At 28.9% G+C, this 15,833-nt stretch overlaps 1 protein-coding gene across 1 annotated transcript; it reads right to left on the reverse strand.

Moving 5' to 3' along the window:
* Positions 1-11,721: 11,721 nt before the first annotated feature.
* Positions 11,722-14,447, reverse strand: LOC132945817 (uncharacterized). The gene is made up of 5 exons (XM_061015589.1): positions 14,167-14,447; positions 13,321-13,428; positions 13,104-13,237; positions 12,757-13,015; positions 11,722-11,959 (listed from the first exon to the last, which is right to left on the reverse strand). Exons 2-4 carry the CDS (start codon positions 13,373-13,375, stop codon positions 12,788-12,790), a joined length of 417 nt encoding a protein of 138 aa, XP_060871572.1. The 5' UTR covers positions 13,376-13,428; positions 14,167-14,447; the 3' UTR covers positions 11,722-11,959; positions 12,757-12,787.
* Between the last annotated feature and the right edge of the window lie 1,386 nt (positions 14,448-15,833).

The following is a 15,833-nucleotide window of genomic DNA, read 5'->3' on the forward strand; positions in this document are numbered from 1 at the left end:
TGTAGGCATAGTGTTATGTCACCACATGCGGTATAACATATTCGACAACAATTACATAGTTTCTTGCACAGCCTGATATTTGTTGCAGATAAAAAGTTTATATTTTTCATTTATACCTTTTAAGTGATAAACCAAACGACCGGATACAGCGTTTAGTTATACTCTATATATAACAATACCCATACAATTCGTAGGTTTAACCAACATTCAATCGTAATCATCCATCATCGGTTACATTGCCGGTTAATCTCGTTTCGATAATCGATTCGGAAGAAGTAATTTCGTAATATTACGACGGTTTAAGATACATTTTAATATTATGCTCCGGCCGCATGGCACGTCTCACGTATTCATCAATAATTGTTATATATTTCGAATAACGATCCTTTTCGAGATCATAAGAGCACAGCAGATAAAATTATAATGACGTCTTTAGATAATATGATAATTATTATTTTTGATAGATAATATTCGTTAGTTCGATAAAGGGTCACCAGAGAGTTCACGTGGTTTAAATCCTATAAAAAAAACGTTGTAACCATCATTAAATGAAATTAGTGAAAAGAGTATAATAATATGTATTATCGAAATCTGTTACAATTATTTCTCCAAACGTATATTATAAAAGAATATTATTTACACCAACAATAATATAGGTATGTAATATGTATAGTATAATAATTAGGCGTTCGTCATATCGTATAATAACAAAATAATTATATAGATTGTTAGACGCGGTGTAAAATTATAATTAATATAATATAGTTAAAGCTGTAAACTTATAATATTAATAATTATTTATATAATTTTCATTTCACAATTATACATAAATTATAAATACAACATAAGATATGAAATTATGATGTCTCCAAAAGGCAAACTTGTGTAGGAGACATAGAGTTATATACCTATTATTATACCAAATAATAATTTAACTTGTTAAAAAATAGGAATGTGTACAATTGTATGAATAACATTAAACACAAAAATATACAATCAAACAATAAAAAATAATAACTATAGTTATATAATATTACAATACAAATTTAAACTGTTTGATAATATATTTTAGGTACCTATTAAAATTATTAAAAGTTGTTAGGTTGATGTTAATACGAAATCGATTTTCGACACTGTGGCGTCATTTAAATTTTTATTAGACTAGGGCAATTTTTCGCTGCTTTTCCGACTCAAAATTTTTTCACTCAAATTCTTATAGCATAGTGTAATAGAGGTTAACATGGGTGGGGGGGGGGGGGGGCGTGTGGTAAATGTGCCGACTTAAGGTTGGTGTAAATACTAGACTGGGGAAAATGCCTCCCCCCCCCAAATGACGCCACTGTATCTACACCTGCCAATAAATATAAATATTAAAAGCATCTACTTTTTAAGTTCTGTATTATAAAAGACTTATACAGTACTATACAAGACTGTATTATAGGTACTGTACTTACTTTAAAATCTAAAAAAAAATTGTATTTAGATGGGTATGATAATTATGATTAAAAAGACTTCACTAATCACTACAATTCAGGTGATATAAATTTAGTAACATTTTTCTAGCATGAAGTTGCTTTAGTGGTCTTAAATTATAATTCATAAAATTATGTAGTATTTGTTCTATAAGGTTTCTTAATAAAGAATTTATTTTTGTTTCTACAATTTTACAGTATAAAAATGTTTAATTTGTAGAAAATGTATTATTTTTAGCTTACTATAAAACATATAGCTCGTTTAACACAACATTTAAATTAGGTACTAATGAATTTAATTTTAAAAGTTTTATTTTGCATTCTTTTGTATTTTTTGACATTTCTGATTGCTCTATTATATTATCCTTTTTAGGTAATTTTTTAAATTTTTTTATAATTTAATAATTTCCGACAGTCAATAGTTTTTCACACATTTTATCAGTTATAATTTAATTTTCGTCTTATAAATATTTTTTACATTGTCTGTATACACGTCGCACTTAATTAATAACATCTTTAATTTAAAATATATTATACACAATACACTTAATAGATTTTTAAATGTTTTAAATTATATTGCTTAGGTAAGTATACTCATAGTGGATTTTATACTTTCTTCGTCAATAATATATTTTAGTGTATTTTTTTGTAATTTATATATTGATTATATATAATATTATACCGCTTTTTTTCCGATATTTTAAGTGAATTTTTTCAGGTTTTAATGCCTTCGAATCAAGGCCCTAATTATAATCTAGTATTATACTATTATATTATTACAGTTGTATACTACCTCTATATAATATGAGATGGAAGACTATCATATTATACAGAATAATATATTGCCGTATGCCAACAGAGGAACACAATTTACGATGCCGAAATCGTTCGTTATTGTTGTAAGGCCTAGTCGATGGGGTGCCTGAGGGCAGGTGCTGCAGAAGGAGGATAAGATATAAAACGAAATGCCGTGTTTTATAACCATATATGGGCATAACATTTTGGAATCGCTACGTTGTCGTTCAGAAGGAGGGTGCAGCCTAACGATTAACGAAACCGCATTCCTGTTACACACCATCGTCGGCCGAGGGGAGAATATTTAAGAAGTGTTCAAGGTCCTTTTACATAATGTATACCACTATACCAATATATGTATACATGTTAGATGCGCAGCGCGTTTACCTACCTGTGTATATAGTGTCGGCCGACCCCCTGTTGCCACAGTTGTGCACAGCGTATATAGACGGTAGAAATGGTTTTATGATTTCGAAAACAGAAACATCACGATTTGTCGAATTATCCACAAAAATAATATAGTACACTATCTGTGCAGTGGTGCTCAACCTTTTTTTCTTCAGTGGGCCACCAAATATATTAGTATAAAAATACGAACTATCGGTATATCGACTACTCAGTTCTGTTTATAATATATAAGTAAACACATACACAATGTACTTATATTATATCATAATATATTTTGTATAATATATCACTGTATTTAGGTACATATTAGACTTGTTTTCTTATCTTTTTGATTTACAATTTAATAATAATTTTATATTTGAATTTTTTAACATTTTGTTTAACAGGACACACGTAATAATGGATGGACTAAAATTTAAAATATTTAGATAATCATGCATGAATACCTAGCTACAAACAAACAAACCATCATTTAATATTTTCTTCTGATCACTCGATCATGTTTTACTAATATTGTATAGAATTATACTTATATTTATATGCACTGTAGGTCTATATACAGTTATGCTAAATAAATACGACTATAATGATGTTATATGCTGTACTAATTTGGATAGCACAATTCGTGATATTAAATTAAATGAGTAGGAATTAATTATATCAATAAAATTCAAAATTACCCTTAGTGTTCAATATTTCAATATTTTGTCATGGTTTTGGAACGAAAAACATCATGATTTGTCGCAATGCCCTGCAAAAAAATAATATACAATCTAACACGCGTAACACAATTATAGGAGCAGTATGTACAATTTACCTGAAAATTGATAACACGCTTGACCACAAAACATGAGTGACACAACTGATAAGCAATAATATTCCCGTTTATACTTGCATTTTTAATTTAAAATTATTCACTGAATCAAATCATGTAATTGGGGATGGTACATTTTTGTAGGTATACACACCGAATTTTTTCTTACAAATATACGCTGTGCATATTTGTAAGAAAAATAACAAATAAACTGAAAAAAAAATTAAAATTTGTACAAAAATATTGAGAAACCTATCTAAAAGAAAAAAAAAACATTAAATTACATACAAAAATTAGGACCAAAATATGCGGAAAAAAATGTATTAATAAAATATAAAATGAAATAAACATATAAAAATTAGAACGACGTTTAGCGGCAAAAAATTAAATAATCGCATAAAAATAAGTATAAAAGATAAGAAATTCAAAAAAATACGTACAAAAATAAAACTAGGACATGAAAAAAAAACTTATATTTTTGAAAGACTTTTGAGCTAATCTCCTCGTGGTAGCGCTAATTGGCTCGGAATTAGTGTACCTAATGCAAATATAATATGTGACTAAAAATGGTATTAGAAAGGGAAATCACCCAAAAGTATTCTGTTTTAGGTAAATGTGACCGAACGTGTTAAGCCGCAATCTAAAACATGGCTGGACTAAAATTTAAAATCGTCAAGTTTTTATAACAAACGGATAATCGACTTAATCGAGTATACTTACACCAAGGAATACGGACACTCTACTGTCTACACTAAAATATTATTAGCTAAGCATATTATAATATTGTTTTTATTGATAACTCAAACTCATGCATGTTTTACCATATTATATACAATTCATTATACTGATGTATGTATGCGTTGTTGTTACATAAACGGTTATACGCTAAATAAACATGACGATAACGATATTATATGCGTTGTGGATTGGCTACACTTGGCACAATTTACGATATTCAATATTAAATGAGTAGGTACATAATTTTATTATATCAGTGAAATTCAAAGTCACAGTAAAATGATACTTTGTCATACATTCAATAATATATTATACAACGTACGGCTACATCTCTGACACATAAATTATTTATTTGTTAACTACGATAGTGTTTATAGGTATAGTCATATTTATATGATTTGCATAATATGTTTTGTAATTTTGTGTTAATGTGTTATTATAATAATAAAAACATTTATTTCGTTTTCGTGTTGAAGAATTGTGTACATATTTTTTTAATTTAAATTTCTATGTCGTGTGTATTATTTCACTATTGTGTTTAAAGCTCAGTAACGTCATTCGACTCATAAGAACATTACCTACTATATTATTATTATTATTTTTATATATTAATTTTTTTTAGATACCTATAATACTTATTGAATACCTCTGATACTAATATTACAGAACTCGTGGGTAGAATGTAAAACTATTATCTCGACCTCTCATCACACAGTCTTGTCAAGATACGTATAGTCATGGCAGTCACAGAATACCACATATCGTATTGTATGTATAGGTAGGTATATAATAAATGTACATAATAAATTATCTTGTAGACGTTCGTTTTTAAGAATACTGTTTTTAAAAGTCTTACTGCGATAGTGACCGTGTTTAAAACCTTACAATACAAAGCAATAATATGGTTAGGGACCTAATCATGATTAATTATTATGATAATAACCTTTTATTGCTTACTGAGAAATTCGAAAACAACCTTTCCCGTTTTTATCTCACAATATTATATTATATGGTTTTTTTTTATGTTGTACGTGTTCGTTGAGCACATGACAAAATTATTTACAACGCTTCCACATAATATAATAAAATGTACTGTGTCCCAAAACGCGATTGGAATGTACAAAGTACCCATTATATCGCAACCCTCCCATTTCAAGGACGAAGCCTGTAGTAGACCACCCAGAGCCAGAGCAGCTGCTGCAACCCTTGGTCAAAATTCCGAGAATCGCAAACAAAGAAAAAATCGATTAGGCGCCAGATGTTGTCGTCGACGCCAAAGAGTGATACAAGTACCATCGTTATGCTCGGCTACAGTGAATACGCACGATAAAACGTTTGCAATACAAACTCTATAGGTTTAAAATATATTATTTTCATTTGAACAAATGGTTGTTTTTATAAAAAATAATAATAATTGGAAATATAATTTATAATTTTATATTATATTGATAGGCTACCGAAGTGATGCACTAGCTCTCGATTTCTTTAGGAATCTAATTAAATATTTACGTAGGAATAAAATTCTCCATAGAAAATCACAATCACACCGGAAACCCAATATAATTAAAATACTCTAAACAATAATACAATACTAGATAAACCAGTTCAAAGTGTTAAGATACGTTGGCACCGTGATCTCTTACAATATTATAATTAACAGAAAATAAACCTTAAATTTAAATAATTAATGACTTCTCTATGTAAGGGTTTATCTTAGGATAACCTCTGTTATTTGTTTCTATCAATTTCTCTAATAATATTATGTATTATTTGTATCATTTATTTTTATTTTTGTGTACCTATATTTGTATGAAATTTTTATGTATCATTAAATTATAATATTAAGCTTTGCGTAGGCTGGAAATATTTAATTTTAAAAAAAAGTAACCGATTTTAAACTAAGTGAAATTACTTTTTTAATTGTAATGATGACAAGTTAAACCAACATAAAATCAACTTTTAATTTTAACTTCACTTTGGTTTATCAAATTATTTATATAACAAGTAAAAAAGAAATTGATTTTAACTTGCCACCTTGCCTTACTGATTTGTTTGTACCTACATTAATCACATGACTGTCGAGGGATCAAGCCAAGAAAAATATTATATTACTGTGGCAGCATTTCCAGCTGGTACATAATATTATATGTAAAATTATTACAATATGTTACTATAAGACGGTCAAACGCACGTGTACCTTATTTGTTATAATAACACCGAAATAGTAATAAATGGTATTATTAAAGTTAAAAATTGTAAACATAAAAATATAAGCTGCGTAGAAGATTATACAAAAAAAAAATATCGATTTGGAATGTGTGGTAATATTATTCAGGTGAAAATAATAAATTAATAGGATTATAATACTTGGACACAGTTAGAGTTGAGTTAGGCATAATATTATAGAGAATACACTAAATCGATATACGCGCCAGAGTGGCCGACCCCTAGCTGCGACGCCTTGACATTTAACCTCGTCGAACTCGTTTTGTGATTCAAATCCGGTCGGACTTTACACACCATTATATTATTTTAAAAACGTATGCCTACGTGCGATATCAATCTAGTAGAAAAAATAAATGTAGAATGTAAAACGAAATTATTCTAAATCATAAAATTATACAGCGGGTACCTATATAATTGATTGTGTGTTGTAGCTACAGCCTGACGCGACGGTGGTTTGAATATTATTTTAGTTATTCTGAATGTACGATGACTAAACTACATAATATTATTACTATATTAACACAAGTCTCCCGTTCTTGTTTTTACATTACCACAATATACATGAGAATAGAAATATAGAATATTATTATTTATTATTATTATTATTCAAATTATCCGTATGGTTCCATTTGCTGGTTAAACACTAAAACGGCATAAATATACGTAATTATTTATACGACGAAATACTAAGACTATTATGTGACACGTGTACGCATTTCGTAAGCTTTTTCGTATTATACATATAATTTTTATTGGTGTATCAGACTAGAACGCGTTTCGTCTATATAATTATTTAATTCAAACGTACATTTGCTGCACGTAAGCGGTAGAGATAAATTTTCAGTCCGGTTAAATAATATTACAAATTTCGCCGCTGAAATGCGCGTTTATAGTCGATAACGATTAAATATTAAACACAATAATTCGTCAATTATAGGTACGTACCAAATAAAATTACACGCAATAGCTGTAAATTAGCGGCCGGACTGCAGTACAGATGCATAATAACAGTCCAGTTCAACAGTAATAATTATATTTGACCGCAGATTTCTTCTGAAATGGGTATCAGTACTCGATAATAATTAAATATTATAGTGATATTATAGTGATTATAGTCACGATAATTTGTCAAAATGTATGATTACGGCTTATTATTATTATTATCTATCAGACACAAGAAAAAAAATTCCAACATTCAGAATTTGAATTACTGTATTTATTTAATACATTGTATATTTAATAAAAAAAAAAACGGGAGTGAGAATACTTAGTGAACCATCCTGTATATGTTAACCATTAAGTAATTAGAAGACTATCTATACCTACGCGTATCGCGTATGTATTATAAAATATTGAGTGCCTGAGATAAAACTCTGGTCCACCGGCGATAAGTACATATTTTTATTTAAACGTATCACAATTTTAAAACAAAAACCGTAGTAGTGGTATTGTCGTAATAGTAGGCATACCTACGCTTCTTTAGCGATGTATTCCTAAACATTTCTTCACGAAGGTTCGTCGTAAATATGTCCAATATACTTGCTGACAAGATAACTGGTTTTTAAAACACTTCTACATTCACCTAATGGAAAATAATTATTCAATACAACATTTAATATTAAATTGTTTTTTAAGAAAATACTTAAAGTGTAGATAATGAATTTCGAATACTAAACGATGCTTAGATGTTTATAATGGTACACCATTGATAATTGTATCGAAGAACATTTTTATTCATCTTTTTTTTAGGTACATAATTTTAAGTCGTCACAAAACAAAATTTTTGAAAACAATATATATTTTATACTTTTTTTAATGAACACATACCTACATTTTTAAATCCTTTTTCCAAAGCATAATATTGTTAAGAGACCTTCGTTGTATGAAAATCGAATTTTCAACGAGTAATTTATGAGTTATAATTAGTATTTAAATTTTTCATGGGTGGACTGGAGTAGCACTAGAATAGGTAGGTACCCCAAATATATTTATTAATTTAAATATATATTATCCCATTACTCTGCCCATCAAAAATTTAAATACATATAAGGATATAACTAATTGACTACTTTAACTAACTAACTAATTTTTATAGTTGGGAATACTCTGAATAGTTTTCTGCTTCGGAATATGAAATCGAAAATGTATCAATAATTGTATGTTATAAATTTACTTACAAGTTACAATGTAAAAACTTAAAAAATAGTCTTTGAAATGATTTATTTACTATATTCAATAATATAATCGACTAGTAGGATTATTATGTAGGTATATTAATATACTATACCTACATAATACTGTTGATTTAAATGTATTATTGACAACTAAACTATTATTTTATATTTATTGTTATTTCGCTCTGCGAACTTTATTGCCTCCCTGCAAGCAGTGTAAACTTATTTGATATTCAATTTAGATAAATTATTTTAAATATGAAAACATATTATAAAAATTCAAAGATCAGTCTTAATAATAAATAAGTTCTATGCAATGAGCTAACGCCTGTATAATTATAGTCTATATATCAAATAAGGGGAGCCACGAAGCTTTCAAATGTAAAGAAAAAATAACCTTTCCAATCAATTCTCTTGATAACAATATTTATAACAGACCAGACATCACCACTTAAATATCTTGAAACCAATGTACCGCGCAGAAATAATATCATCAGTAAAACGGTAAACGGTCACTTTGTACGGTCCATTGTTTAAAATGCATAGGTAGTGCGGATACTTAAAGCCGACAGGTAAAAATGTTAATTTCAGAACGCGGTCACTTTTTGTACTCTTATAATATATACATGAACTATTTAAGTATATATTATGGAAAGTACATATTATATATATGTGTTTATAATTGTATACAAAATTTGATGAGATTTAAACATTATTTTATATTTAAAAGTAATTAGTAAATTAAACTTTGAAGATGTTATGAACAATATATAGGTTATGAAGCCAAAATTATCAAAGTTTTTTAAATTTATAAGTTAGCTGGTAACATGTAACATTGGGTTATAATTATATTACCAAATTGGATATGTCAAATGGCATTTAATAATCTTAATAACATGTTTAATATAATTGGTGGTCATTCAGACTTTTTTATATTATATCTATACCTATATACTTTATGTAGTTATATAATATTATATATATAATTATAGTAGGTACAAAGTGTCCGCGTACTACAATCTAAAGGTTTACCCGACCGTTCAAAGTGTCTGCGTTCTGCAATCTTAATTTTTACCTGACCGTACAAAGTGTCCAGTGTCCACGTTTTGCACTTTTAATTTTCGACCGTACAAAGTGACCTAAAACCTAGTAAAACATCTTAAGGACAAAAAAAAATAGTCAGTATAAAATATCGCACCAATATTAATTAATATGTAATTTATTTATAACTCCAATTTAAGTACAACTAACATTTAATAGTTTGTAAGCAATATGTGGGTATATTATAATAATGAATACTGAGTGGTATAAAAAAATTATGTTAAAGCAAAATAATATAATTATAATACAGTATTGTACATAACTCAAAGTATAATTAATATTTAATCTTAATGGTTCCTTACATTAATTGTTTTTCATTTTTCATTCTACAGATAATACTAAAATACATTTTTTAATAATGTCAAACTCTTAATTATTATGTAACCTATGGTATGCTCACTATAAGGTATTACAATTATACTTTATTATACTTGATTCCAGTTAAAAATATATGATATCATTAGGTACATAATACATTAATACCTACTGACGACATTTTGTCAAACTCCAATTTTGGACCAAACGCAGGTAGGTAGCCTTATATTGAGTCCCACATATAAGTATCCCGATTGCGTCCTAACACTTAAAATTCTTTCACATAATAACGTTTATAATAATCTATTTTTTTTACACATCATTACACAAAATATCATAATTTCAATCTTAGTCCTATCCCGATATTTTCAATCACATTTCACTAGGGTCTGCATACTATTTATACATCACAATTCACAATCTCTGTAAAATAACAACCCTGCTATAAAAAAGTTTTTGACTTCACTTTACCAATTTCTAGAAACATCATCATTAATATTTAGACGTAGGTCTTCAACATCACAAAACCATAATCATTCTATATTTTTAAGACATATACACGTGCATGTAATTATACCTATGCATACAAAAATTTTCGTTATACATATTTATTTTGAAACACTGTGCCAGGGAATAGGTGTACGTTGACGTAGAGGATACCATCAACTGCAGCAGAAAAGCTGCAGATAACGTTCCCTGACTTTCGTATTGGTTATTAGACATTAGTATAATACCAATTAAAACCTTAGTGGTTTTCTTACGTGCTTAACGCGATTCACTTGATCATCTACTTAGGATGTGTATCGGTCGGTTTTAATATTTCGCTTAATACTTCAGGAATCGAAAAGTGTGATTACAATTCTCGAGAAATGCATATAAAAGTTGTCACGCTTACAAGTCACAATACAGAGTGATTCTTTTATCACGAAATATTCATTATTTTAAAAAGTAATAATGTATTTAAAAATATTTTTTTTTTAAAAACAACGTTTTTATTAAAAACTCATATTTTTAAATATTTTTTATCCTTATATATTTTAAGTTTTTACTTTTTTGAATGGCAACATATAGTTTTAATTTCATATTCCAAAGCAGAATTTTTTTCGAAGCATTTTGATACATAAAAATCGAATTTAGGATGAGTATTTTATAAGTTGTAGCTTGTAAGTATTTAAAGCTTAGATAGGTGGAGTGGAGTGGTACGGGGTAACCCTCAAAATGATTGTCCACCACTCCGCTTGTCAAAACTTTAAATACTTATAACTCATATACTACTCGTCTTAAATTCGATTTTTATGTATCAAAATACTTAAAAAAATATTCTGTATTGGAATATGAAATTAAAACTATATATTCCCATTCAAAAAAGTAAAAAACTTTTAAAAAATATAAGGATAAATAATAAATCATCATTTTTTTAACAACTTGAAACTATGTAAAAAAATATTTTCAAAAACATTAATACTTTTTGAAATTACGAGTGTTTCATGATAAAAGAATTACCTCGTAATTTGTATAATATGTATAAACGAGGTATGTGATATAATAAAATTATACAAACGAGTTTAATAATTTATTATAAAAAATATTATATTACTATATATATTAATATTATTTATTACAAAAACTAAAGGAATAGAAGTTGTATACAAATAGTAAACTGATATACCGAATTATTAATCATTGAAAAAAATGATGTAAGATAATAAATTATAAATCAATAATGATACACAATTACAAAAGTTGGACAGTAAAAAATACACATTATAGTTTATATTAGCTACTATTAAACAATATAAAAGGATTATTATAATATTAATGAAATAATGTAATATATTAAAAAAATTCGTTGATCATAATAATATACTTGATAGTCGAGCTTATATGTTTCTCACATTTGCGTTTATATTAAAATACTGTAAAAATATATATAAATATATTAGAGTATATGTATTGACAGAAATATTCAATAAATTATATTCAACCATATTTAACCAAATTCATATTTTTAGATCTTAGGCATACGTGCAATTCTGCAATTATTACTTCCCGGGTTCCGGGAACCGTGCGTGTTCCAGCAAACTCGGCTCTAATTCAGACCCCCCTCCCCCCACCGGTAGTTGACATATTAACGAATTCAAATCAGTTTTCAGAAGTCTTATCGCGTAATCAGGTTCATCGGTATGATTGACAAAATATTGGTACATTTTAGTTGAAATAATTGTCCATTGTCAATCCGCTTAATGTTTGAGATAACGTAAATATAATTTTGTAGGTATAGATAATTTTTTTATGTGCTTTAAATTGAATTCTGATAAATATTATTTCAAGTGTAATTCATACACGGAACAGCTGAAAATATTATGAATATTTTAACTGCAGGAGTATAGTAGTTATTAAATAAAATTGTGTATCATAAAAGACTGTTTTTATTATAACATAGATATAATATTGCCTAAATATATTTGTTACTGTTTTAGTACTACAAAATATCGGTGTGTGTTTTTTACTTTGATGCATTTAACAATAATGGATATGGTAGTTCCCAAATTTAGTGGTGAAATCTGGGGACGTGTCTGAGAGCATTAAATAACTTTAGCACCTTCAACATATGATCTCATATAGGCTGATTAGTGATTACTGTAAAAATGTCAGTTTGACATCAAACCTAATATACACATTACATACATAGGTACATTCTGAAAACACTTACTAATTTACATGAATCACTTGCAACTTGCAAGTTATTCTTGCATTTCATGATCTTCAGGCCGTTTCCTCTTCTTTTTTGATCCCACCTTTACTAGTTTAACGCCAGTTTCTGGTTTGAATTGATCGATAATTTCTTGTTGGGATTCCAGGTCGTTCGCAGGTAGATCATAAATAAACCAAGGTATGCAGTCTTCACTACAATGAATGCGTGGCGCACAAGCCTCACAGCACTGGTGCTCACACGTATCGTCCTCGCGAATCTATATTATAAAATAAATACGAATGGTACATTGAAATACATTGACTTTGCGTGTGGGTATTCGCGAACAAATAAAACAAAACTCTTACCTCCAATATATGATTCGAACACATGATACATTCATAACTTAATAAGCACAACTTAATTTCAGGATATGAGCTGTTATCATTTAATTTTGCAAAAACTATCTTTCTCCGATTCAGAGACGTTTTTGTTGATGTCTCTATAATTAATAAACAATAAAACATGGTTAGTCAAAAATAAAAATAATAAACAAAAATAATGTAGCTTCATCGCAATAAGTACCTTGCAAGCTTTCAAGGAACTTGTACCAAGAGTTGCCGGCGTTTTCTTGACTCATTATTTGACAATCAAAATAATAAACTTGATGATAGCTGCTGATCGTTGATACGTCTAATAGTAACCAAAAAAAAAAATTATCGTTATTACTTGTCTTACACGCTATATAAAAATTATATATGTGAATTCCAACGTATCTAATATTAATTTAGAGACTGATCCGTTTCTCTCATACATAATTTCACAATGTATTATTATGATGTATAATACAATGTGGGTACACATTGTGTTTGCGATTATTTTGTGAATGCATGGGGCAGATCGAACATATTTTCGATTTCAATGTTCCCATAGTTATATATAATATTTTATATCGCAAATAATTAACTCCGCTGCAGATTCTGATCGCCCAACAAAATACTGCCAGACGTCTACAAAACCCAAACACTTTGGATAATAGATATATTATGTCAAAATCAATTTATAACAATTTACAAGTCACAGGAACGGAGTGTATACCTAACCGGCGTACTCTGATAGCATTTCGTCATTTCGATGAGGCGTAAACATTTTTAAAATTTTTTAAAAACCGTGAATGTCGTAAGTAATATGATATTAGGTAATGTACGGGAAAATTATCAGTGGTCGGTATCCCCCCTAAATTCTGTTATTACTTAAGCTAATTGTACAAAAATTGTAGATATTGTTTTTGTTTAATTCAAAAAGTAAATATAATATATTATTTTTTTAAAAAGGTATGTATTGTCTTATTATAATAGGTAAACCACCTTTTTATTCGTAAATTATAATAAAATCATTAAATAATATGTATAACAAAACCAAAAAATATACCTGCTTTGAAGAAGTTACCCGGTATACTATAGATCTGCGGTAAATTTAAATAACGCGCGAAACAAAATCCGACCGTGCAAAAACCAAAGACATTCTTTTTTCCAAATAACAAACACCGATACAACTACAACAGCCAATACACGACAAGAGCAGGCTGATATTGTACAAGCGTCGCGATTGTACCGAGCGGTGGCCCGTTCGGAACTGTAATGCAAACAGTGCTGGCAACGTGAGAAAAGCGTCCTCCGACAGCTCGCCATATTTGTTCGTTTTCGTTAACGAAACAGACTGATAGCAGTAGGAGAAAAGACGTCCGGGGCCTAATTATAAAAATACGGCATGTACAACTAGGTCCACCTATATAGTAGTACCATAGACCTATAAACTAATGGACGGCGCTTAGAGAGAGAGTTCAGGGGTACGATATAAAGTAAAAGAGAAAAGAGAACGTGGGGGAGATATAGTATTAGTTTCATACGTCAATGATTACCCTCTTTATGTTCTTTCTCTCTTTTCTCTCTTCGTTCTTTCTTCTTTCTTTCTCTTATATGATTCCTGTGCATTGGCGGCAGGGTGGAGTGGAATGCGATGTGTCCATAAGTTTATAGGTCTATGAGTAGTACCTAAGTACCCGTTAATACAGCGGTATAGTGAGTGAGTAAAGTTGAGTATACATAAAAGTCTTTTACCATGGACTGGACACGACAAGGTTGGAGAGTGTGGAGGGTTGACCACGAAATGCTATAGTGGATACTCATAAAACTAGGTATTTGTATAATGTGCTCTAGTTCCATAAGTATTCACTAAGACGGCGCTATTAATGCTTAAAGGAAAATATCCCCCCGAACTCCGCCTGTTGTATAACATTACGTAACCACAATATTCATCTCGTGTCCATTTCTGTATATCTATTAGTCCGCGACTTTTAGAACCCTATCATAATAATAATACTGTATATTTTATCAGCCATATTTTTCTCACAATGTTGGTACAATTGTGACCGTGATTGTCTGCCGGCGCGCAGACGCGGCTCTTTTCTCCTCTTTTGAATGCTATCTGATTTTTTTCCCCCTTTGGGCAGTACACATAATGCAATACACGTTACGTAAAAGTACACGTACCGTCGCCGGCTGTCGCAGATTTTTGATTCCTGATTAAACAAACAACTTGCCCGATTTTCGATTGCTGATATTATTATATGTGAGTACTACTCTATATTTATTTTGGTAACTAATAACTAGGTATTTAATATATAAGTGGGCAATTTCATTGATTTTTTAATTTGGAGATGGGGGTTGTAAATTCGTTTAAGCAAACCCGTCAGGAACTATGCCCGGGCACATGTTCAAACCCTTTGGTGAAAACCTAACCTAACCAAAATGAAAACCAAATGCCAAAATATCTATGTAAATATTTTAAAAAATTATATTAAAATAATATTATTATTTCATTAACAAATTAAACACGGCATATAAACATATGTACAATTATTTTAAATTTTACTACGCGGCGGTAGAGTAAGCCCCCCACCGAATTGCGTGTAGGTAAATAATAATAATAATATTTATTGGCCCAAAAAATTACAATAAATTAAGTGATCAATGATTATATTATATAAAACATAGTTAAATGGCCCATTTCACCACTAAGGATAAATATATGATTTT

Source organism: Metopolophium dirhodum, chromosome 5, assembly GCF_019925205.1.
Source record: "Metopolophium dirhodum isolate CAU chromosome 5, ASM1992520v1, whole genome shotgun sequence".
Taxonomy (NCBI): domain Eukaryota; kingdom Metazoa; phylum Arthropoda; class Insecta; order Hemiptera; family Aphididae; genus Metopolophium; species Metopolophium dirhodum.